The sequence below is a fragment of the Hirundo rustica genome, chromosome 1, assembly GCF_015227805.2.
Source record: "Hirundo rustica isolate bHirRus1 chromosome 1, bHirRus1.pri.v3, whole genome shotgun sequence".
In the NCBI taxonomy this organism is placed as follows: domain Eukaryota; kingdom Metazoa; phylum Chordata; class Aves; order Passeriformes; family Hirundinidae; genus Hirundo; species Hirundo rustica.
The window spans coordinates 75,228,786-75,252,031 of NC_053450.1; the positions used below are offsets into that span (position 1 = coordinate 75,228,786).

The 23,246-nt window shown below is 36.9% G+C and overlaps 1 protein-coding gene across 2 annotated transcripts in view; it reads right to left on the reverse strand.

Annotated features, from left to right (window-relative positions):
- The window catches only part of DNAH5 (dynein axonemal heavy chain 5), a 136,214-nt gene that overhangs the window by 95,571 nt on the left and 17,397 nt on the right, over window positions 1–23,246 (reverse strand). The window contains exons 2-13 of one of the 2 annotated variants that reach the window (XM_040076784.2): window positions 17,413–17,547; window positions 15,528–15,612; window positions 11,520–11,683; window positions 10,883–11,095; window positions 10,169–10,306; window positions 9,381–9,557; window positions 8,496–8,609; window positions 6,451–6,558; window positions 5,606–5,728; window positions 3,560–3,775; window positions 1,487–1,594; window positions 710–795 (exon numbers count right to left, since the gene is read on the reverse strand). In XM_040076784.2, the coding sequence (XP_039932718.1) occupies window positions 710–795; window positions 1,487–1,594; window positions 3,560–3,775; window positions 5,606–5,728; window positions 6,451–6,558; window positions 8,496–8,609; window positions 9,381–9,557; window positions 10,169–10,306; window positions 10,883–11,095; window positions 11,520–11,683; window positions 15,528–15,612; window positions 17,413–17,547 (1,667 nt within the window). Of the gene's footprint in view, window positions 1–709; window positions 796–1,486; window positions 1,595–3,559; window positions 3,776–5,605; window positions 5,729–6,450; window positions 6,559–8,495; window positions 8,610–9,380; window positions 9,558–10,168; window positions 10,307–10,882; window positions 11,096–11,519; window positions 11,684–15,527; window positions 15,613–17,412; window positions 17,548–23,246 lie in introns of those variants that run through there. The other variant, XM_040076790.2, reaches the window with a different exon arrangement.

A 23,246-nucleotide genomic window follows, 5' to 3' on the forward strand; every position in this document is an offset into this window, starting at 1 on the left:
AATACATTGTTGGAAAATACAGTCGTTCCAGATTCCCTTGCATCCTTTAGAAAATAGCTACTTTAACCGCAGAGTTTTCAGCCTGAATAAATGCTGTCACAACCTGATTCCAAGCAACAAAGATTTAGACCAGATGACAAAAGTTTCCAAGTAAGCCTACACATTTTCTGTTTTGTCACTGTTTTCAAACACTGGGCTGAAAATTATGTGCAGCAAACTGTAACCAATTCACCACTAGCTGTCTATTCTATTAAACAGATTATAATACAAAAACTGACAGAATAAAGAGTGAGGCTGTTTTTGCAACAACGTTCATTTATAATGACAAATTTCACTGTTTCTTAATAAAAGCATTTTACTCTCTTCTAGCTTCATTGTGGTAACAAATTAATTGTTCATTGTCATTGTTCAAGCACAAAGCTAAGGCAAATATGCTAACAGAAAGTTTTCCTTAAGCTGATTTTGAAAGATGAAGTTCAAAGTCCACTTATATTTTGCATTTTCTGATACAAAAACTATGGCTTTTATTCATTCAAGGTACTAAGGCAACTCTTAACAGGGCTGAACAGCTGACAGCAAAGAGGTTGGAGTTGGTTTTGTTTATATTTAAGAAAATGCCTCCTGCTCTGCTCCCCCTCCCTCCCCCCACCCTTAATGTCTTATTTCCATTGCCTGGCCAAGTTTTAGCAATCTGAATAGGAAATACTACCTTTCAAATTTCTGCAACGTACTCAGTGCCCTTTCAGTGTTCAGAATATTTTCAAAGGTGATGTCCAAGAAACTCCTTAATTGATCCTGAAGAAGAGTAAATAATTCTACATCGAAGAAGTCCATAAAGAACACACATCAAATATTACAGGTACTATTTGACAGGATTTAACATGCAGTATATTAGAAGATAATTTGTTTGTGTGAAACTAATTTCAATAAGTATTATTTTTCCCTTTCTTCCTTCCCACAATAATTAAACAAAACACAGACAACTTTTGAAGTATTTTCTCTCCAAGTTCCCTCTGTAGCTGTGCAACCAACAAAAGCTTCTGTACCTTCCAATGTTTCACCATGCTGAGAGGCCTCAAAGAATGCTTGCTTACCTCTTTGGCAGCCAAAGCAAGAAATAAATTTTTGGGGTTTTTTTTCCTTCTGCAGATACCCTTTCATTTCACCAACTTGTGAACTATTGGAAAGTTAATTATCTGACTTATTTGTACTACACTCCTATTCACTCAATGAAATCACCCATTTCTGTTATTCTTGCCAGCATACAGTAATGAAAAACCCTTTTGTTGGAGGCCCTCAATAGTTCCTTCCAACAAACTAGTCTGAAAGATGATAAATGGAAGCTTTAAAGTGAAAATATATTAGAATAATTTTTCAATTCCAGAATACCAACTCTGAGATTTGCATAATTTTTTTGGTGTTAACTCAGAGAGGATAATAAGGATTCATCAGTAAATTAAATTTTTAATTGTATCATAAAACCTACATGAAGATCATTTATGTCTCTGCAAAACTCTTCATAGTCTTGGTCAAATTCAGTCTTCCGCTGATCCAAGAAATCATAATGTTTATTCTTCATGTTGTCAACAATGCTCTAAGCAGTTTCACAGAAAAAGAAAACTATTACCAAAAAATGTCTTATGAAAAAGACTTACCACACCAAAACACTTAGCACAACAGGATGTGCATGCTCACATTTTACCTTTGCTAGTAGTTCCCAGTACTTACTGAGCAATATAAGCAAACCCCTTAAAAGAAATATTTGCAGGAATCAAGTTGGTGTAATGTCTATTAGAATTTCATTTATATTATTGATTTCTCTTTTAAGTCAGTCACAACTGACTGAAAATTCAGGTTTGCTTTTCATCAAAGATGTTTGTTACTCATTAAACATTCTATTATGCAGATGTTCATTTCTATTAAAAACTTAAAGTTCAACAGAGAAAAATATTTTCACATCATTATTTTCCACGTCCTTTAAATAACTGATTCTATTATAAACAGACTATTCAAAAAGCACAGTAAGATGCAGCACATCACCAGCCCACAACTTAGTATTCCTGGCTTCTCTTACACAGCTGCTGTCCACACACATGAAAGTACATCTTAATCAGCATCTTCCTTGAACCATACACACAGATAAAGGATTTCTAATTATAAACTACTATTTAACATCCTAGTAGATTACCACAGTATAACTGTGAAACTCAGCATATTATCAGCTCAGCTGACCTCCATCATTTTATAGTAAGTCAACTGAAATTCAGTTTCATTGCATTGCTGTAAATAAAAATTCTATCTTTTCCTCTAAGAAGCAAATCCTAGACAGGAACGAGATGTTAAAGCATAAAGAACAGCAAAATAGTAAACTCTTATTCTAAAAAAGTTTCAAGACATGTAATCAGTCACATACTAACTATAGCTATGGTCTGTGTCAAATACTTCAGTACCTCAATTTTGTCACTTTAAAAAGAAGCGCAATCACTTCTCTGTCCTTTATACAACCTATCCAGATCCTTCCATGGAGGATTTTTTGCCAAAGCATTCTTCATCCCAAAGAATGATAAAGTCAACACAATTGACTTTACAGCAACTGGGTTTCACACAAAGTTCTTGTTTAAGGACTTGGGGGCTGCAATTAAGGTGTATCTGTATAGAGTTGGCATCACAGCCGCCTTTTCAAATAAAAACACCCCAAACAAATTAGATTCCTGTGTTCCAGCCTACAAAAACAGTACCTTCATGGCATGATCTGAAAATTCTCAGCAACCTGGGTTATTCCACTAAAGCAAAATGTTATTTCACTAAAGCAAACTGACTGACTCCTGACCATAACAAAAAGGCAAAGGACAGTAAAGCAAAGTAGAATGCCATATTTGCCTGTACGGCCACTGTATCACATGTGATCTCAAAAAGCTGTGAACAAAGTCTATACATTGAATACTTCTGATTTATTTTAATATTCACAGGTGCCATATTATGATACTGCACTAATAAAGTTACAAATAAAAAAATAGTAAGCTAACTCAGGCTCAGTAAAAGCAGGAAAGATTACATTTGGTAGAAAAGAAAGCTATCTGAGAAAGAAGGAAGGAAAAGAACATGACTTAATATATTTCTATTCTTAGAAGATCTCCTTGTTGCTCAAGTCACACTTCCCTTAAAAAATAAAAATCAGGAAAGAAAACTGCATAGTAACACTAATATGCAAAGAGGCACTCACAGCTAGCCCAACGTTTGTAGAGACAGAAATGTAGCACTTTTTTTCCTGATCATAGCACAAAACTGTGCTCCTACTACTCCTGTTACGGTCACCCCACTCTGTTGCTTTTTTCAATCAGTTTGATTTTAGCATACTTCTTTCACATGCCCGTTGCATGTTTTCTTTCATATTGTCTGCTTATTTCCCCAGTAATCACATATTTACATTGCTATTACTCAGTAATTTAAGCACAATCAAAAAATTATTTTTTCTCTTAATAAACGCTTCCCTAATTGTCATAATTTTCTTTTAAGGGTTGAAGTTAGACTGACACAATATACAAAACCTAGTGTGTACCTGATATTTTGTGATCATTTCTTCCAATCCCTCTATCTTAGATTCCTGTAGAACTGAGTACGTTTTCATTGTATTGAAAACATCTATTATCTTTACCAGACGACGATGAAAAGCTTCAAATTTTCCAAATATATACATCTCACTAAAATCAAATTGTCTTTCAGCTGGATTTTGTTCCAAATTCTCTTTTATCTTGTGGAAACAATTTTGATACTCCTTAAAACAAAGAATATAAAAGAATGTCAAGTCATAACAAAAGGCACCGTTTTTAGCGAGAACAAAATTTACACAGACAAGTGTCATCCTAACCTGATGGCAAGTAGAAGTTTCATCAATAAACAATCATGAACACTATAAAGAGAGTAACAGAATCTGCTTCTGAAAACCAACCCATCAATGCCATTACAGGATTACACACTTCAGCAAATGACTGAACTACACATACAAATATATTTGTACATATCCTTAGCAACAGAAATTCTGTTCCCTCCATTTCATAGCAGAGTTTGATGTGTTTACTGAAGAACCAAATGACAATCCAGTTCCCAGAGACTGAAAATGTTTGCATGCTGAGAGTTTTACTGAGTAATCAATGTTCAAAAATCACTTTCAAGAACAAATCACTTCCCGAAGTTTTAATGCTGCCCCACAGAAGCTTCTACTTTTCATTCTGCATTCATAACAAGACACAAACCTTACTCCAAATTTGCTACATTCTTCACGTAGTCAAAGTACATATTCAACAGATTTGCTTGAAACGCTTTCAATAGTAGTTTTCTTTACCATAAAATGCTCATTCATTTTATCACATTTATGTATGGATAACCCCACTTGAAGATAACAATACAAAGGGTGCAGATTTTGCCATGTTGTTAGTGATTCAAATGTAAGTTTTAATCTACAGAAATTCTGAAAGCTTCTGGAACTAATAAGACTCAAATGAATACCAAATTTTTCAATATATTTTCATACAGAAACTGGACAATTTGATATATCTTTATAGAAAAATACAAGTAAAGTGCTCATTGTTGATGGTAAGATGTCATACAAATTTACACTAATTTATAGTAGAACTAGGCAAGATTTCTTGCTTCAGAAGGTATTAGGATAAAGATGTAGTCCTGCAAGCACATATAAGGAATGAGGGAAAAAAAAAAAAAAAAAAAAACACACGGGCAGAAAGCCTATATGAAGGTCCCAATAAGTACTGGGAGGTTACCAAAGAGAGAGTCAAGCTCTTCCTCACAGCAACACATGGACAGCAACCAAGAAGAAAAGGGCATAAATTGAAATGGATGAGGTTTTGACTGGATATAAGGAGAGTATCTTTCATCCCAAGGAAGCTGAACAGTCAAAGAGGCTGCCCAAAAAGGCAGTGCAATCTCTCCATCCTTGGAGAATTTCAAGGCAGAGCTGGAAAAAGGATTGGGAAACCATGTTTCATCTCATACAGCCCCTGCTTTGGCTTTGAGCAGAAGGTTGAACTAGATACTTTCTGAGGACCCTTCCAAGCCGAATTATCCCATAATACTATGTGTTAGGGAAAAAAGAACAAAGAAAAATAAAATTTTTAAAAGTATCACAGAAGTATATTCAAAAAAACCACAAATGCTATCTTCCTGACAAGTCTAGGCCAACTAAACAGCTGAATTTTTCTCACTTTAGTAAATTGTCCTTTCTAAGTGTATAGCTTGTCCACACATTTTTGGAATATAATTCAGTTCATTAAGTCTCCTTGTTTTAATTTGTATTTCATAATTCTCCACATGAAGTGAAAAGACACTACCTAGAGAAACACAGGCATGAAAATCCAAGCAATTCTCTTATAAGCATAGTTAAGAAAGACTGAGCATCAAAATTCTGTTTCCAGATCAACAGACAACAGACTAAATTCCTTGTCAGCTCTAGCATAAGCATTCCAGTGGATATTTTTCAGTTAACTCATTTTTCTTCACTGTAACAGTGCTTTCTCACATAAAATTTTCCTATTCCTGCCCTCCTAAATATCACCATATAATTTATTTTCTAAATGTTCTTCCCACCTACCTGTTTAAGTCTAATAGCTGCTTGTAGCTTTTCCACAACTGTCTCCTGTGGTTGATTCCAGATAGTGTCTGTGTCATTGTTCGCAATGTAAGATTTACACGCTGAGATCATCTGGTTGGTCACCTGAAAGCAGTTTTAACTTTGTGAAAATACAGCATTTCAAGACAAAGCAGGTCTTGCTGTTCTCTCAGTCCCATTCCTCTGACTGCACTGACCCAAAGCCTGACAAAGAGCAATACCAAATACCAGCCACATCGATAGACTGTCCTCCTTGCAACACCCAGCCTTCTGAATGTGACATAACAAAAATGTTGGTAACTATGCTCATCCTAAACCTACACATCTTGCACCAACCTTGAAATAGCATTGAAGAGTACAAAGTAATAAGACTTTGTCTCTTCTGAAGGCAAAGGTAAAATCAAGAGCCCAGGAGAGTACAAATGGTAAAGAATAGCTTGTCCTTCCAATCCATTTCCTTCTTTATGCAAACACGTGAAAGTTTAAGGGCAATATGAATTTAGCGCATTTGGTTCTACAAAAAAACCCTGTTCATAGCAGGCAAAATTTGTAACGAAGAATTCGTAACATAGAATTACTCTATGTACATCAGAGGTGAGATTTAAGTCTGAAAACGTTCCTACAACTCCAAATTACAAGCAGTAAAATAAGTCCTAAATTTGAAATAGTTTATCACTATTTCCAATTCTTTATATGTTTAAAAAGCCGCATTAAAGGGCACAAAGTGCTGCCTCTCCAGTTGCATGGTTTCTTTGTGTTCTCTCTTGCACTCAAACAACAACACAGAAGACAATCTGAGAATATTTCTTTTCCTGCTGAGCACCAACCTTCACAAGGAGAGAGGAGATCTTTTCAGAAGTGTTGTAATACTGAGAGATACTCTGAATCATTTTAATTGCATTTATGAGTCCTGGAATAGCATCCAGCATGGACACCTGGAAAGAAAACACACAGTCTGAACTCTGCTCAGTACCTCTGTTACCACACATTAGCACAACACCTAATTAGTGAATGCAGGAGAATTATGAACATGGTCTTTGGAATGGTCCTGGCCCTGTCTACCTGGGCCTTTCCTGCAGAGCTGCCTGTCCTACATTGTTCCACAAGCTCTGTAACTTAATTTTGGGGAAGAATTTTCACTAGGGTCTTGGCTGGAAGAATTCAGATCAGTGAGTGAAATTTGGTAGAAGTAAAGGCCTCTTAAAAAGAACCCTCTTTTTCACAAAAAGGTATGTTTATATATGCTCAGTTGCTAAACCTGATGTAAACTTGCATGTAAAGAGAATCCCTTCAGTACTTGGAGAGAGGAGGAAGAGAACAGGGGATTGAAGGGTGAAGCTGAGCCTGCTGTTGCAGAGATGTGGCTTTAGTTTCTGATTTTGTTTGTCACTACCCAAATGTATTTTCACTGTCAATAAAGACATTTTTCCCCAAGTTCAGTCTGTTTTGCCCATGATTATAAAAAGTATGCGATGCTCCTGTCATAGAAAAATACATGAGCCTTTTCATATTATATTCTCATCTCATCTCATACTATTGAAGATGGGGATAGGGAGAATGCTTGATGCACAGCCAAGGGCACACTATCCTACTCATTTAAATTCTTCTTATCGCTTGTAGTCTTCAGAAAGTTTTGTGTTTAAAAGAAATACTTTTCTTAAAAATATTTAGTAAAAGGCATCACTTCAAAACCATAGCAGTCCTGTCTTCAATCCATAAGTGAGCCAGACAAAGATTTTGCAGATCACTCTTCATCACATCTGAATTTCCAAAGTAATGACAGTTTTATTCTGCTGACAAACTCATTCTCAAAATTGTACAGGAAAATATCAGTAAGGGAAAGGCTTCACACTCCATGCCTCTAAGTCTTTCATCCCGGGTGCTACACCATCACAAAATTAAACATCTCCAACGCGGGCACACCCCTTTCTCCTTGGTGAAAACCTGCACTGGAAGCACAAAGCAGGCGAGTTCAACAGACCCTGCACAGTGCCAGTAGCAAGTACAGTCATTGTTGTTCTGAATCCAATAACCTTTCAGTAGAGAAGCTCAAATAGCAGATTGGAAACACTGAAAGAACATTGGAAACACTGAAAGAACACAATGTTCTAATATCACCCAGTAAATGGAAACAAACTTGGTTGCCCAGAGCGCTCTTTGGAAGCAATTTGGTTTTGGGATAAGTTTCAGAGGAGAGAGAGAGGAAGCTAGGATGGGTCAAAGTCTTGAGTCTTCATGGCTACCAGTCGTATTTCTTTGACTAGCAAGACACATACAGCCAGTTGCAAAACCAGTTTTAATAAAAGCAATTATTTGCCACCTATTTTGGCAGATAATGGGAGAGGGAGACTCCTCCAATCCTGTACTTTAGGGTGGCTGGTTTTATTACGTTATGCTTGCATCATCCTATGCATTCTCATACTATAGCATGAGAAGGTGATTTATAATTATGTCTTAATATTTACATAATACTATTTATCTTTTCCCAACCCAAGAAGCTGAAAATTGCCCTATAAATGGTAGTCTAACCATGTCCACCAATACAAGACAAAAGATCAAACTTTGTCTTTAGCACAGCATTAAGTTTACTTCTCTTTTTTTTAATCTTAAGGAATTCACTTTCTCTCACAGCACAGAAACCAGTCTCTTTACCAGAACAAAAGCTTTACAGATACTAAGGTATGAAAATAGCAAGTACTTTATTTTGTAGCCAGAAATTCCCATCAAGCTACTTGTACCACTACTGCACAAAATCTCAAACTGGAGTTGCATATGTAAAATTTACTGTTTCATTTCCAAATTCATCCTACAGAATATATTCATGTTGCTCATCTCAAGACATTTCTGTTGAGAATTTAAAAGTTCTGCTTACAGGATCACTATTGTATAATGGGTCATAGTATTTTTCCAGAGAATAAAGATACTTCACATTATCTTTAGCTTCATTTGCTGCGTCTGTGATGCGAATATCCAATGCTCGCCACTTCTAAGAACAGGAAGTTGAAAAAACAAATAAAAGTATGCATTTCAGAAAAAATGTTTTGAGATCATTTTGGTTAGTCAGTAGCTTCTAAACACATTCAAAAGCACAGATCTTTTACTTCAGGATTATACTTGTTCACCCAGGATGAGGTTCCTTGCCTTGTTTCGGTAAGTTGACTGTAAACATACAGTTGGTTTAGACCACTCAGCCAAACAGTCAGTGGTAGTGTGCAGTCAACCTGCTGCAAAATATATGAATTATGGGCATATAGCTATGTATTTGTTCCACATCTCATTTTGATGAGACAAGATTTTTTTGTTTTATTTACTTATTTTCTGTTGGTGATGGGACTTTAAATTTAGTTCTGTCAATGTAAGAAGTTGTGATTCCACAAAATTTTGACAGGCACTGTAACAATATAAAAAAGAGCCTTAAAATGGGGGGATTGATTTTTTTGTCATTAAATATCCAGTTCATTAATTCAATATTCTGATTTAATAATCAACTTTTCAAATATTTTAATTATTTATTTCTGTTGAGCCACATGGATGAAGTATATTATATACTCAGTCTCTAGACTGAGGCAACTCCCAGTGTTTTTTAACAAATTGAACTAGTTTTATCTACTCAAGCTAAGAAATAGAGAAAGAAAGGGAAAATAAAAGCCAAAGATGTTTCAATGTTTTTCCCGCATTGTTACATACATTATCAAAATGAGCTAGGGTATAAAGAACATTTCTAGTCTTTACATCTGTCATAATTTAAAATAAAAACCTTCAGCAGTTTGGATTTAGCAGCAGTGAGTACGCCAAGCACTGCCTTCACATCTGGGCTCTTCAGCTGCTCCATAAGGTAGTTGAATTTTGACAATTTCTTTTTCCAATAATCAAGCTCTACTCGTGGTCCAAGGTCATCTCCTTCTTTTCTCAACTGGTCATTTTCTGCAAGAACCTTTTATCATACAGTAATGTGAGTGATGCTCATACTTTTTATTTGCAGAGGTAGCATGCATTAATTCTAATTTTAACACATAGTTACATTTAAGCTTGCCCGATAAATTACCTAACAGCTTCCACCTCACATAAGAAACTTGATTTTGCTTGGTCCTTTTATTTCCAGGTTAAAGAAGAGATTCTTTTCCTTCTGTTGTAAGAGCACTGACACAGACACAGTTACATTTGCTGCAAATAACCTGCAAAGCATGTTTCAACGTACAAATGTGACTACTGAAAATAGTGCTCACTCAGTTACTGTGTTCTTTTTGTTTTCATTAAATCCACTGAGAACCACTAACTGTTTTCTACTTTAATAACAGGTAATTATCAAAGACTGGGGACTAAGCTTACCAAACTGTGTATCCTGTATTAACAAGCAGATGGAAAAAGCTCTCAGTAATATTCTCATTGCGAAATAATAGCACAAAAAACATACCAACAATACTTTAAAATAAAGAGATTGAACTTATCTAAATTTATAGAAAGGCAGCTATAACACCAACAGGATTAAACTCATCTGCCAAGATGCAGATGTTGTCGTATTTCACATTTTTTTCCATGTATCACCTGTTCAATTTGTTTGGTCCATTCTTTCATGCAGATTTCTATTTTTTCAAGAGCCTCTAAGCTGTTAGCAACCATCAAGTAATCTGAAGGTCCTCTTAGAGTTTCCAGGTCATATGTTTCACATTTCTTCAGACTGACCTAAAATGTAAATAAATAAAAAAAAATTAAAAAAAAAAAAAAAAAAAAAAAAAAAAAAAAAAAAGCTGAATGCTCATGACAAATAAACTAGGAAATTTAAAGACTACCTTGTTGCCCTGCTAGGTGTATCTCACTTCCTATTCTCAGCTCAGTTTAATTTAGACTGAGCCAGAAGTGGACTCCAGAGTCTGGAGAATTTACCAGCCAGGCAGCTGTGCTCTCACATCCTTTCCTTCACAAAAGCTGAATAGAAACCAACCAGTTGGAGCAACAGTTTATCATACATTAATCATTCAACATTTAAGAGGGACACCAGCCACTGGAGAGTCAAGAAGTTAATAGCTCTAAAGAACTGGCCCCAGAATAAACAAGAACAGAAGCAACTACAGAACTATTAAAACCACAGATCAAAGTAAAATGAATGACTGACGACAATAGACAGAAGTGTTGGGTCATTCTCCAGTTTAACAAAAACAATTTTTATGAGTAATCTACAACAGCAGTTAATTCAAAAGGTCTCAAGCTAGAAACATTCTACCACTAGCTCACTTTCTATTTGCCACATCAACACACTACCTTTTCCAACAGACTTTGCTGAGTTCCTGAAAGGACACTAACAAATGCTTCAAGGGCACGAAGGAAGTCCTGCTTAATATTGGGAACTCGCTGAGGTTCAATCCAGCCATGGTCCATAGTCTGTAAGGCTGGAATGAATATTTCTGACATCAACTGCTCAACACTTTTTAATAAGCCATCTCGACCTATATCCATCATATTAAAATTTACTTCCTGTAAAAGAGACACAACACAAGGAGTCCTTTGCCAGTAAAAACTTAGTTATATACAATTTACATATATACTCTCAAAAGTAAAATAATTTTTGTTTTTTCTAATGAATTTGCTAGAGGTTTTTGAAATTTAACACCATTTAATTTACCAGTATTTAGGTATTGACTAATTACTCTGTCATTACACATCGTCCTAAATTTTCTTCCTTAGCATCCTTTTTTCATATCAATAATATATATCAAGTTGCTGCCACAAGATAATGTCTTTATTTTCATTCCCCTCCCTTTTTGTCCCATTTTATTTAATCTATCTGTGTCCTTCTACTTATTCCTCTATGTCAAATTATATGCTGAGAGCAAATACCCCATGGTAAAAGCAAATTTTAAACAAGGTTATGCACAGAGATGAGGAGTCACTGACTTACTTGATAGATATTCTCAGCTGTGACATGCTTAGAAAAACTAGTTCTAATGAAGAAAATGCATACACCGGTTAAAGCAACTTCTTTTCCCTCTGTCACAAACACTTTAAGTTTCTTCTTCTTGGTCAAATGAGAGTTTGTTCCTATTCCTGGAAGGTCAAAGTACTCTATAAATCCAAACAGAGAAACAATTAAGACCCACTGATTATTTATTCAAAGAAAAGTTTTCTACACAAGCACTTCAGTCATTATTTGTGCCTCTATGAGTCCCAGTCTCCTGGAGGCATCTCATGGAACTGTCCACAGAAAGTATGCAACAGAGTCTCCATGGCACTAGTCTTCATCTAGTTTTGCCATTCTTGCATCAAAAGCCTTTCATTTCTAGTCATTTACTTGTTTTTCTATTCCTTCTAAATAATGGCTCAGGCATTTATAGGCTCTATCGTGCAGCTGTTGATAATACCGTCTTGCTTGAAAAAGAAAAATTAAAGAAAAACCAGAAAATGTAGCGATGTATTTTACCTTAGAGGAGCTATTATCAACTGTCTTTCCCTAAAAACACGTAAACATAACAGAAAAAGAAGAAACAAATAGGGTGCTTCTGAAAACATGGAGAAAGAGGCCACAGCAGATTCTTGGGGGAAAAGCAAATAAGCAGACAAACAAAAAACAATAAGGGAGCTACAAGGGAGTTCCTTGTCCTTTCTTTTTCCCCCAGCATGGATATACTACTCATGTTCAGGCTGCTGGCAACACTTATAAAGGGTCATGAAGAAGAATCAGTGTCTTTGGGGGTAAAATATTTTTTATATGCTTTTGATCACAATATTCCTTTGTTACTAGCTTTTCCTTATTACCTCAGAGTAAAATTGTATGTATACACATCTCAGTGAGGCACTACAACAATAAGAAGATGAGAAAGTAAATTGCTGATACCAGCATTTAAAGAACATCCAAAATGAGAGACCCCTCTGCACATTTTTTTCTTTCAGATACATGACCATGATCCAAACCAGGGATCCCTATTTTGGATCAGGTGGCCAGCATAAGTTCCACCCTCAACCTTTTGTTTGCATCATCTTTTCCTCCCCCCTTTCTCACCACAGCTCTGAAGAAATCTCCTTTTCATACACCTCAGAAGTACAGAAAGGCTCTGTCATCAGCAAAAGACCTGACTCTGAAAATGTTATTAGTTTGATTGGTTGCACGCTAATAAACTTGCACTTCCTTTGTACTGCAGTAATGTTTTGGTTTTGCATGGCTCTCAGTAGTGAAGGGAGCCACAGAGGTGGCTTCAGTGAGAAGCTGCTGGAAGCTTCCACCATGTCTGGCAGGAACCAACCCCTGATGGCTCTGAAGATGGACACGCTGCTGGCCAAAGCTGGGCCAGTTGGAGGTGGTGGTAATGCCTCTGTGATCATGTGTTTGAGAGGAAAATCAAAACAAAGTTTGGGACGCAGTTTTATATCCAGCCAGAGTAAAGGAGGAAGTGAAAACATGGGGAGGTGCCCGTGCCAGAGCAGGTGGATGCCTGGAGGAGGCTGTGGTCCCATGGGAGACCCAGTGGAGAAAGGGGTCCCTTGCTTCCAGGGTGGAGCAGCCTGTTCTTGGAGGACTGCACCCCATGGAAGAGTGACCCATGCTGCAGCAGTTCTGGGAGGAGTGCTATTTATGAGATTGGAACCACACCAGAGAAGTTCACAGAGAACTGTCTCCTGTGGGAGGGATCCCAAGGTCTCACAGGGGAAGGACTCCTCTCCCGGAGCAGTAGAAGAAAACGCTGGGTGACAAACTGAACAGAACCCCTGTATCCTGTCAGTGGGAAAGAGGGAGAGTCTGAGGGAAGAAAAGGTTGTTTTAAGGGCTTATTTTACTCTGGTTTAGTTGGTAATAAATTCACTTAAATATCCTTAAGTTGGGCCTGTTTTGCCCTTGGAGTGTTTTTGCCCAGTCCTTATCTCAATTCATGAAATCTCCAATAAATTTTCTCTCCTCTATCCAGCTGCAGCAGGGGGAGGGTGAGTAAGCAGCTTCCCCTGGTGCCTGGCATCCAACCAGGGTCAAAATGCTGCAAGTAATTACAGAGGCAAGACCAGCAAGAGTCACCAGAGTTTTCGCACAATCTGAGGAGGTGAAGTAGGTAGTGCAACTGCAGTCTCTTTAGAAAAGATGTACTGCTACTGAAAAGGGTGCTAGAAGTTTGTAAAATGCACATGAATAGTGATCTTCAAATCACTGCACGAAATCAAACTTTTAAATGACACCTTAAGACTCTGAAGTAGATCTTCCTGAACTCACAGATACAGTCTCCTGCTCTGCAGAGACACAAAATTTCTTCTACGCTGCCTTCATGGAATGATCTTCTGCCCTAACAGAAGTGTTGGTTGATCCAGATCAGGGCCAGAAAATCAGCTTGTGTAGGAGGTGGCCATAGTAAGTGCCTTTGCCAAGAAGGTACATGTAATGCCACAAAAATTCACTTAGCTTTACCAGTTAGTAGCCACCACCACAACTGAGATTTTTGCTTTGACAGCCTGTGAACCACAACCCTAAAGAATCAACACATACTTCTTTTACAATCTCTGCTCCAGCTACAAAGGGGAAATGTACAGCATAAGTTTTACTGTCTGATAGTATTACAAGTGACTACACTTACAGCTGTGGGCAAAGTCAGTCTCCAGCCCACTCATTTAATCCCCACTGTCTTCTCCATCACCAGCTTTTTTATTTATTTTACTTTTTTTTCCTCCTGTGTATGATCTTCTAGGGACTTTTGCTTATTTGCCCAATGCACAGCTTGCTGTGAATTCATTTGGATTTTGCTTGTGTGGTTTTTTCCTACTGCTTTCCATACTGCCCACATTTAGCACCACACCTCAAAAGGTTGCCAAAATCATACCATACTCTAGTGTGATCTGATCGGTTTGGGGGTGGACATGGGCAACTCTCCTTAGATTCCTAGGCTTTCACCCTTGCCTCACACTTTCTCTGTCATACTTTCACCACTTCATCTCAGGCATGTTAAAACTTGCTCATCAGCTTTCTAAATTAGTGGTTGGGTTTGTGTTTTCATTTAACTGTATTTCTATGTGCATTGAAACTTTTTTTATTAAATTGCTTATATCATATTAAATAGCCTTTTCATCCCTTTTTGATATATACAGATATACTGAAGAAAATACATACACACTGAAAATGCATGAAATATAAATCCATATTTGTTCATTCATCTAGGTATATGTTTGCCTGTATATAAACACATTTATACAGCTATACATAGATATGTTTACAGGACTGCTCATGTACCTCCAGGGTAACTCCCTGGATGGGTGGAGTGAACTCTCACCAACCAGTCACAGGCTCTGAGAGGTCACAGAGCACCTGGCTAGTCCCAACAGCAAGAGCACTGGAGAATCTGGGAGAGAAGTCATGGGAAAAATGAGGATGTCCTTGTCACAGGTGTCCTGAGCTAACTCCAGGGTAAGGGAGAAGGGGGTTTCCACCAGAAGTGTGGAACACGGGGGCATGTGGTAAAGGGGTATGTGCAGAAGGAACTTCTGGGGTAACACCCCTTCTACCCATAATGCGGGCCTCATGAAGGCATTTCCCATGTAACAGAACCACCTAGATGGATGCTCGGGTGCCAAGAAATGTGGATGGCTTCTAGGGCCAACAGCTGGTGTGATTGAAGGGGAGGAAGAAGGGCATCTGTCACTCCTCACCTTGTGTGAAAGTCAGCTTTTAATTATCAAAACCTAATTCCCACAGGCAAGAGCTGCTGAGCTCACAAGGAAATATTTTGCTGCTTCATATTAGCAATATGCAGAAGAGCATTAATAAGCTTCAGAAATTTCACCAATCCTCATTTCATGAGCAGGGATCTAAGCCTTGGTATGACCAAACCTGACTTACTTTAAGTCCCAGTTTAAGGGAACTTGACTATCTTCCTTTTCCTTCCGTATTTGCCCAGCACAATTATAACACGTTGCAGGAGAATATAGGTTGCTTTACCTGTATCCATTACCTCCACGTCTTGATAGTAGAACATCAGGTGGCGCAGACCTCCAGGGGCCAGGAATCTGTTAATGCGCTCTATCTGTTTGAAATGATGTTGAGATCATAATATGTCATTGATTTGATTCATATCACAGCAACAGAGGAAGCCTTTGCTTATTTACTTATTTATAAGCATTGGGACAATTTCACAGTTCTTCATCAATTCAAGGCTGCCAGCAAGCATCACTGAAGCATGTGCTGGTAGTGCAGTCCACAAATCTCATGTATAGGCCATACAGGCTGAGGAAGAAATTGAATTACTTTATGCTAATATGCTGATCCATGTCTCAGCACTTGAAAGTCTGTCCTCATCAATTATTTTTCTAGATCTGAGTCACTCTTCTATATAGTCCCTAACTACACAGCTATCTTTAGCAGAAAAGGCTCCTTCAGGTTCATCTTGAGAAGCTTTAGGTGGTACCATTTGTGCTTTCTAGTACAGAAAAAAAGCTAAAAGATCACCAGAAGATAGAAAAAATCCACATCCCCTCTTCCATTAATAACAAGCCTCAGTTACACCAAGATAACAAACTGCTATTCCAGAAAATCTTGGCTGAGCCCTCCAAGATGAGGTCAAAACAGCTATTACAATTTTCTCTTTCCAAGTATAGAAACTGCCAATATTTTCCTCATATGATGGCTATTCTCAGGCAGTATAGTTTGCCAGGAAACCCATTTAGGGATAAAATGCATAAAGGCTGAAACAAATTCTGCTTTCTACTGTTCATGACAGTATTCTGCACCGCTCATTTGCTATCTCATGAAGTCACAGAAATGTTGGAAGGGACCTCTGGGAGGTCTTGAGGCAAGCTTCTTTTTTCACCAACAACAGCTCAGATCATCTAGAGCTTTTCCTAGGCTGACTCTCAAAAACCCCAAGGACAGAAATTCCACAGCTGACTTAAAGTAATCTATTCCCATGCTGCATTACCCTCCTGGGGAAGAAGGGTCTCTTGGTGGCCATTTTGCAAGATGTGGCTTTATCTTTGGAGTTATCATCTGCACCCACTGAGAATAGTTCAGCTCTGTCATCTTTGCAACCACTCTTCAAGCAGCTGCAGGCTACTATATGACTGCCACTCAACCTCTTCTCCCTCATCTCATAATTGATGAGCTCTTCTGTGTCCCTCTCTTACTGGTCTTCCACTGGACATTCTTCAGTTCCTCAACAATATTAGCACTGAAGTGGGAATGCATAAATTGAAAGCATGCAGATGGAAAGAGAATAAGAAAGAAAACAAACCATAAAGACCCAAACACAGCCATGTATACTTTAGTGTCAGGAAGCAAAATATCTGCTTCTGTCTACTGTGGTTTTTAAAAAAGTGATATTTTAAAATATCTCAGTATATGAATTTGTATTAGCCTTCATGCAGTCACAGTCAGATCACATAAGCCATTCTGTTTTGTCAAGTAGTTTCTACCTATTTTAATTTGCTAAACTAGATCACAATGAAGTCTCACAAATGCTGCTGGCAGCCTTACAGAAACAGCAACATGGAACCTGCTGTGGACAGGACTCTTGGACCTCAGTGTGCTGTGTGCTCAAGGACTGGAAGGCTTCACACTGTGGTTTCACTATGAAATACAGTCACAGGTTTTAGCATATTATCTATAACCACTGGAAAGGAGAAATTCTAATCAATTTAAAAATCAATATCAGTACAATAGGTCCTGGAATTAAGGACACTCTCGTTCAAATTAAAAATGCTGAAAAATATTTTTTCAGGGAGAAGACTTGAGTATTCTCAGGTGTGAAGTCTGGAAACTATCTCACCAAGAATTCAATGGCAATAGTAGTTCCAAAGTATAAGCTTCACTTTCAAATTCATCAGATTACCTGGTTACCATCAAGAATAGCATCCTCTACTTCTGCTTTGTCCAAATTCACACAAGAGGCAACAATATCCAGTAAGTAATCATGCCTGCCGTCCAGACAAGCACGTTTAGCCTCCCTCTCTTCCTTGAGCTTTTGCTGTTATAAAATACAAAGTGGACAATGAAAAATTAATTGGAAGACAAAAATAAAGTAAAAAATTTTTAAAAAATTAAAATTTATTTTTAATACTAACGGCTAATACATTCTTCCACACTTGTGATTTATGCTTTTATAGCCCTCAAATGAAAATTTTAGAAGCAGCTTTTGTTAGAAGTTTACAGTTTGTTTCTGGTGTTCTATTTTCAGATTTATCACAAAATTTCTATCATAAATAATGTTGTACAGAAAGCTAATTTGTTGAAAGACTTTGTAGAGAAAAAAGTATTCTATATGTACAATTCTATTATTCTTCAAGTTACCTTCAACACCCTAAGTCCTTCATCTCAGCTTTTCAGTCTAGTCACGTATGATCATCGAGTCAAGACAGGATTCTGACTGATCTTTGTTATTTGTGGGAGATATTGTAAGTGTTCTCTAATAAAGACAGATGCTGCTGGAGGAAGCTAGGGTTTTATACATTATCTCTTTAATATAATGAGAAGTAAAACAAACCACAAGCCTCAAGGTACATAAGTGTTTACAAATGTGCTTAACTATAGCTATTAGACCATTCTTCAAGCAGTAAGCCTACTCTTCTAATTAAATTGAAATCCCATATGTAACACACCTCATTACATTATAGACAAAATAGCCTTCTGGAATAGTTACTGGTATTATTGTGCTTGTGGGTTACAAGATTCAATATAACTTCATTTTCAAAAGAAATTTAGAATTATGTTTCATTGGTGGTAAATTCAATCTTTATTTCCCCGGTGATCAGGAGAAAACTAGTAACTTTATAAAGTATGCATAAGTGATTTATCCATAAGCTTTTGCAGAGCCAAAAGGACCCGCATAATATACTTTATACCCTTATGTAAATATCTTTCCTACTTTCCAAAGGAATTTGCAAATACCTGGTAAATTTGTAACTTCTACCATGCCTTCATAAATGCTGAACACATTTGCAATATTTTCCATATAAAAGACAAACACACAAATCCTATTCTTTACACAGATATGTCTGAAGGACACATAGCAGATTAATTCGTGCATGTACTTTATGCTATTTTACCTCTCTCATACCCTAACAGGGTCTCCAGTTTCCTGAAGGGCCATCACAGGACTGGCTTTTCCTACATGTTTTTAAACATGAGTAGAAATTTTATTCCTTGTTAGACGTGCAAAAAGCAACCATTTTGTCTGAATCAGCTTCATTCACACTAGATGATAAACAACAGAATCCTCAAAACTATTGTTCATTGTTCCAGTAATTTGAACACAACTGATAAGGCATCTTTAAAAAGGAAAAGCAAAAACCACCCAATACGCTACCAGTTAGTTTCTACTTAATACAAAAAGAAGCTTTTTTGTCTCACCTAAACTACAGAGAGACTGCGCTTTTGTACTCTGCTTGTGTGTTTCCAACACAGAGCTCCAGATATATCGCTACACAAGACTACATCTTAGACAGGTTTTTAAGTCACCAGCTCTACCTACACAGATGCTCTTGACATGTTCATAGCCTCCATTCTTCTACAAGTTGCTGTCTGTATAGACTGAAACCATGAGTGCCTTCTCCTCAAACTGAGCAATCATTTCCCTATGTTTGTTTCTGTTTTTTAAAACCTTTTAAAATTGCTGTGTCTCAAGCCCTATAACAAATATGCAACTATTGTGCATAGCTGTTCATACAGCAGTGGACAATATTTGATGTCTAAGTCCAGTAACAAGAATATTCATGAAGATATCACAAAACTTTAGAAGTATAATTAACTTAAATTACTTAATAAACCATACCTAGACAAACAGAAAACTATTAACTAAATGGTAAAGCAATAGTTTTATGACAATTAAGCCTTTGACTTGTATTTATCAGATGTCACTACTGGAAGGCATTTGCATTGATATGTTGGATGTTTCTATTGCTAATGCAAGTTTCACAGACTTTTTCTCCTGATAGTTGCTGCAATAGAGTGCAAGAACACTCAATACAATTCATGCTATCATGCTTCTAGATTTTGATGAGTTATCATTTCTACAAACTTCCTCCCCAAATGAAGTGTTGCTCAACTACAAGCTCTCACATTAGTTGTTGCAGTCATTAAAAGAGACTTCTGCCTCACTTTTTAGGATTTAGGTACACAGAAAAGTAAAGGAAACCTAACTGCAGTGCTTTCAACAGCAAGTCACTAATTTATGTATTTAAAAACACTAAGAGGCTACACTGGAAATTGTCTTCCATTCTAGCTTCTGAGCTTCCATTTGCATACTACTAAAAGAATGAATTTTTAAGATATCCTTTACTTAGGATTAAAAAACTCAGAGAATTAATTACTAGAAAATGCTGAGATTTCTGGCTCTTATTCTTCCCTTTCCCTTTTAGCTACCCTCACATCTCACTTCAAATCAGCACTGTGGTCATGGGCTAAGAGTTTTTGTAATTTTATATCCTGAAGTATTTACTGCAGAAGTACACAGGCCTAAACTGAATCCTTCCCCCAAAAAATTACCTAACAATAGGCATCTCTATGTAATTCAGAATTTAATAGAACACTGAAAGACTAAGATTTGAAGATGGAAGGATGCTGAAACACATGCTGTCATTTATGCAGGTAAGAGAGAAATTGCTGTTACATGCAGTAACATCAACATGTCAGTACCAACTCTGATCAAGGTCATACATCAAAGCCTCTTCCTAACATCCCATGATGTTGGAGGATGCAGTATTTACAAGAGATAAAACAGTCTCACTTAGATATCTAGAAGGATTGTCCAAATTTTTTATGGTACAGGTTCAGCTCAGTTTTTCATGTAAAGAACAACGCAGGTAACACACCAAGTTTAGTTTGGGGTTTCTTTTAGCATTCTTGGTTATGAAGGTAAGAAAGGTCACGTGCCTGTCCCACAACAGATGAAGGTCCAAAGCTAAACTAATTAACTGAAAAGTCCTTTTCTGATTATTAGTCCAGTCATAACACGTAGCTTGTTTTATGTTACATAAAATCTTAAAATTCCTAACACCTAAATACTAGTAATTTGGCACAGGAAACTAATTTCAATAGACACCTTCTCCTGAAGCAAGATTTAGGAATCTCCCATTTCTATCTCCCATATACCTAAACCCATAAACATCTCACCATCAGTCTGAAAAAATAATTGGAGATTAAATCAAAATTTTGAAAATGTTTCCTAGCTGCTACAAAAGTATGCACATTTAAGCAGTTTGTACTAAAAGAGCGCAAGTCAGAGTCTCAGGGGTTCTTTTTTTTTTTTGAAACAACAGGCTCAGAAAACAGCTATTGACTATTGCCAGCTTCTCCATACAGACTGGAGCTGCTGATGCAGACACCCTGAATAGAGTCAGCAAGAATGTTGTTTAGTACGCAAGTCATGTGTACACAAGATAAAACTTGTTCTGAACACTCTTTATCCAGCAAATGACGCATTTTGCTGTCAGAATACTGTGTGTCACTGAATTTAGACATGCAGAAATCCAAGTCTTATGGATGAGCAAGACTTTACAGGGAAGTTCAATAGTGAAAGAGTCAAAAAGTAAGAATGTTTTATTGTTTATTTACTCTTATCCAAAATTTATTTAACCAACAGGGAATTCCTTTGTCTCTCCTTTAACTTGCTAAGATGTTTTATATTACATAAGCCTTGATCATGAATTTCCCTTCAAAAGTAAACAGCAAACCATTTTACAAATTTTTAAGCACACTGAGTTTTCAATTTTCAAGTTTCAATGTTTTTATTTCCTCTTTCCAAAAAAATACAAACCCTAAAGAGTTAGGGCAGTTCCCTTAGCTAACTCTTACATCTCAAAAATCAGAGCTCTGCACATGTGTTATCACATTGGATTAACTCAGACACAGCTTGCTTAAATAACCAGAATTTAAAAATCAATTTAAGTATCTTAATGACTTCTATATTCTACTATGGTTTTTCAGTGCTAAGTATTGCCTTCAAAATTCTATATCCATCTTAGAAATATGGGGAAAGTGAGGTTACATTTCTGTTTTCCTTCATAGCAGAGTCAACCCCTGGTTTGTTGCCACATCTAACATCCAACTTTTTAGTGTACTAATACAGCATTTGTGAAATTATACCATTACCAGACCATTGCAACAATCTGGGCTAGACACAAGTACCACCAGCCAAATGCATAAACACCTCCCAGTGCAAATCTGCCTTTCAAAACAAATTGTGCAACTAGCATCATCCACTTACATATATTTTAAAACACTCATTTTTCTATGCCCTCCCCCCTCAATACACACCTTTATTCAAATTATATATTTATTAGTCTAAACCTAGTTCAAAATTCAGTTTTCCTTACCTTTATCACTCTGCCAATGCTCTGTTTCCAAAGTTGCTTTCTTCCAGCTCTAAACATTGTACTATTTATTCTATATAAGCATTAAGCACTGTTTTTCAGGAACAAGCCCTAACCCATGGGGACAGCTTCTACATTCATCATTTTGTACTCCCCCCCAACATTTTGTTTGCACTTGTTTCTTTCCTTTCAGTAAGAATGCCAAAATAACTCTGGAAGATAGAGTAAGGACCTAAAAAACCCAGCACCTATTAACCTTATCTCCGTATTTAAAATTCAGTTCTAGCGTGCATACAAATTGCTGGAAAATTAAATTGCACTGCCACAGAATCAAGAGGTCTCTAGCCACCAGAATTTGCTGCCTATAGATTAGTCCCTGAAAGTTACTGCTACCAACCACAGTGTTGTTAAGGTGATACTGTTTACATACAAACACGGCTGGATACAATTCATCATACTCAAGGGCACCATAACTATTTGCAGAAGTCAATTTTATGACTGCTTCTCTGATTTGTGTTGAGCCTTCTGAAGCAATCCTTGTGTCAACAGGCATCTTTGTTTCCTTGTCACAGGTGACTGCTTAAATATACAGCAACACTCAAGCAACTTTCAAATACCTTTCACCTCCAGACTTGTAAATTACTGAGTTTTCTATTCCTGGTTTTTATACAAGTACATTTAGCCTTATTTTTCAGTTGTACAATGGTTACTTAATACAGAAATTTTTCTTCAGCAAGAAATGTTAGCTATTTTCTTCCTAAAAGAGCCTTAATTTTTTTCCACTTCAGTGACTGAATATAATCCAATGTCCTCTTGAAAATGTCAAGAAAAACAATCTAATTATCCAGTATTAGTAACAAGAAAACAGACATTTTACAGCTATTTTTGGCTTAAAATGTCCCTAAATATTTCTGCTTCCACTCATATCAATGTGAATAATGTCTAAAAGCACTTGACAACCTTGGCATTGACAAACACATGAGTAAAACCATTTTCCTTGCATTGTGTACATTTTCCCCACCTACTGTAGTCAAATCCAGTTCTACATATATGTTTGAAAGAGAAAGACTGAAAATTTGCATTTAGGGTAAGAGCAAACATCCATAGATTTCTCTGAACCCTCTACAGTTATCATTTCAAATTAAACATGTCATTAAATATTACATATAAAGTTAATTCCTGTGAATCTATTCAAATGACTGAGGAATTCATTATTTGCATTCTGTTGGAAGGAGACCAGAGGAGAGTCACTGAGTTGATGACAAGACTGGAGCAGCTCTTGTGAAGACAGGCTGAGAGGGTGAGAGCTGTTGTGCCTGGACAAGAGCAGGCACTGGGGAGACCTTCCAGCACCTAC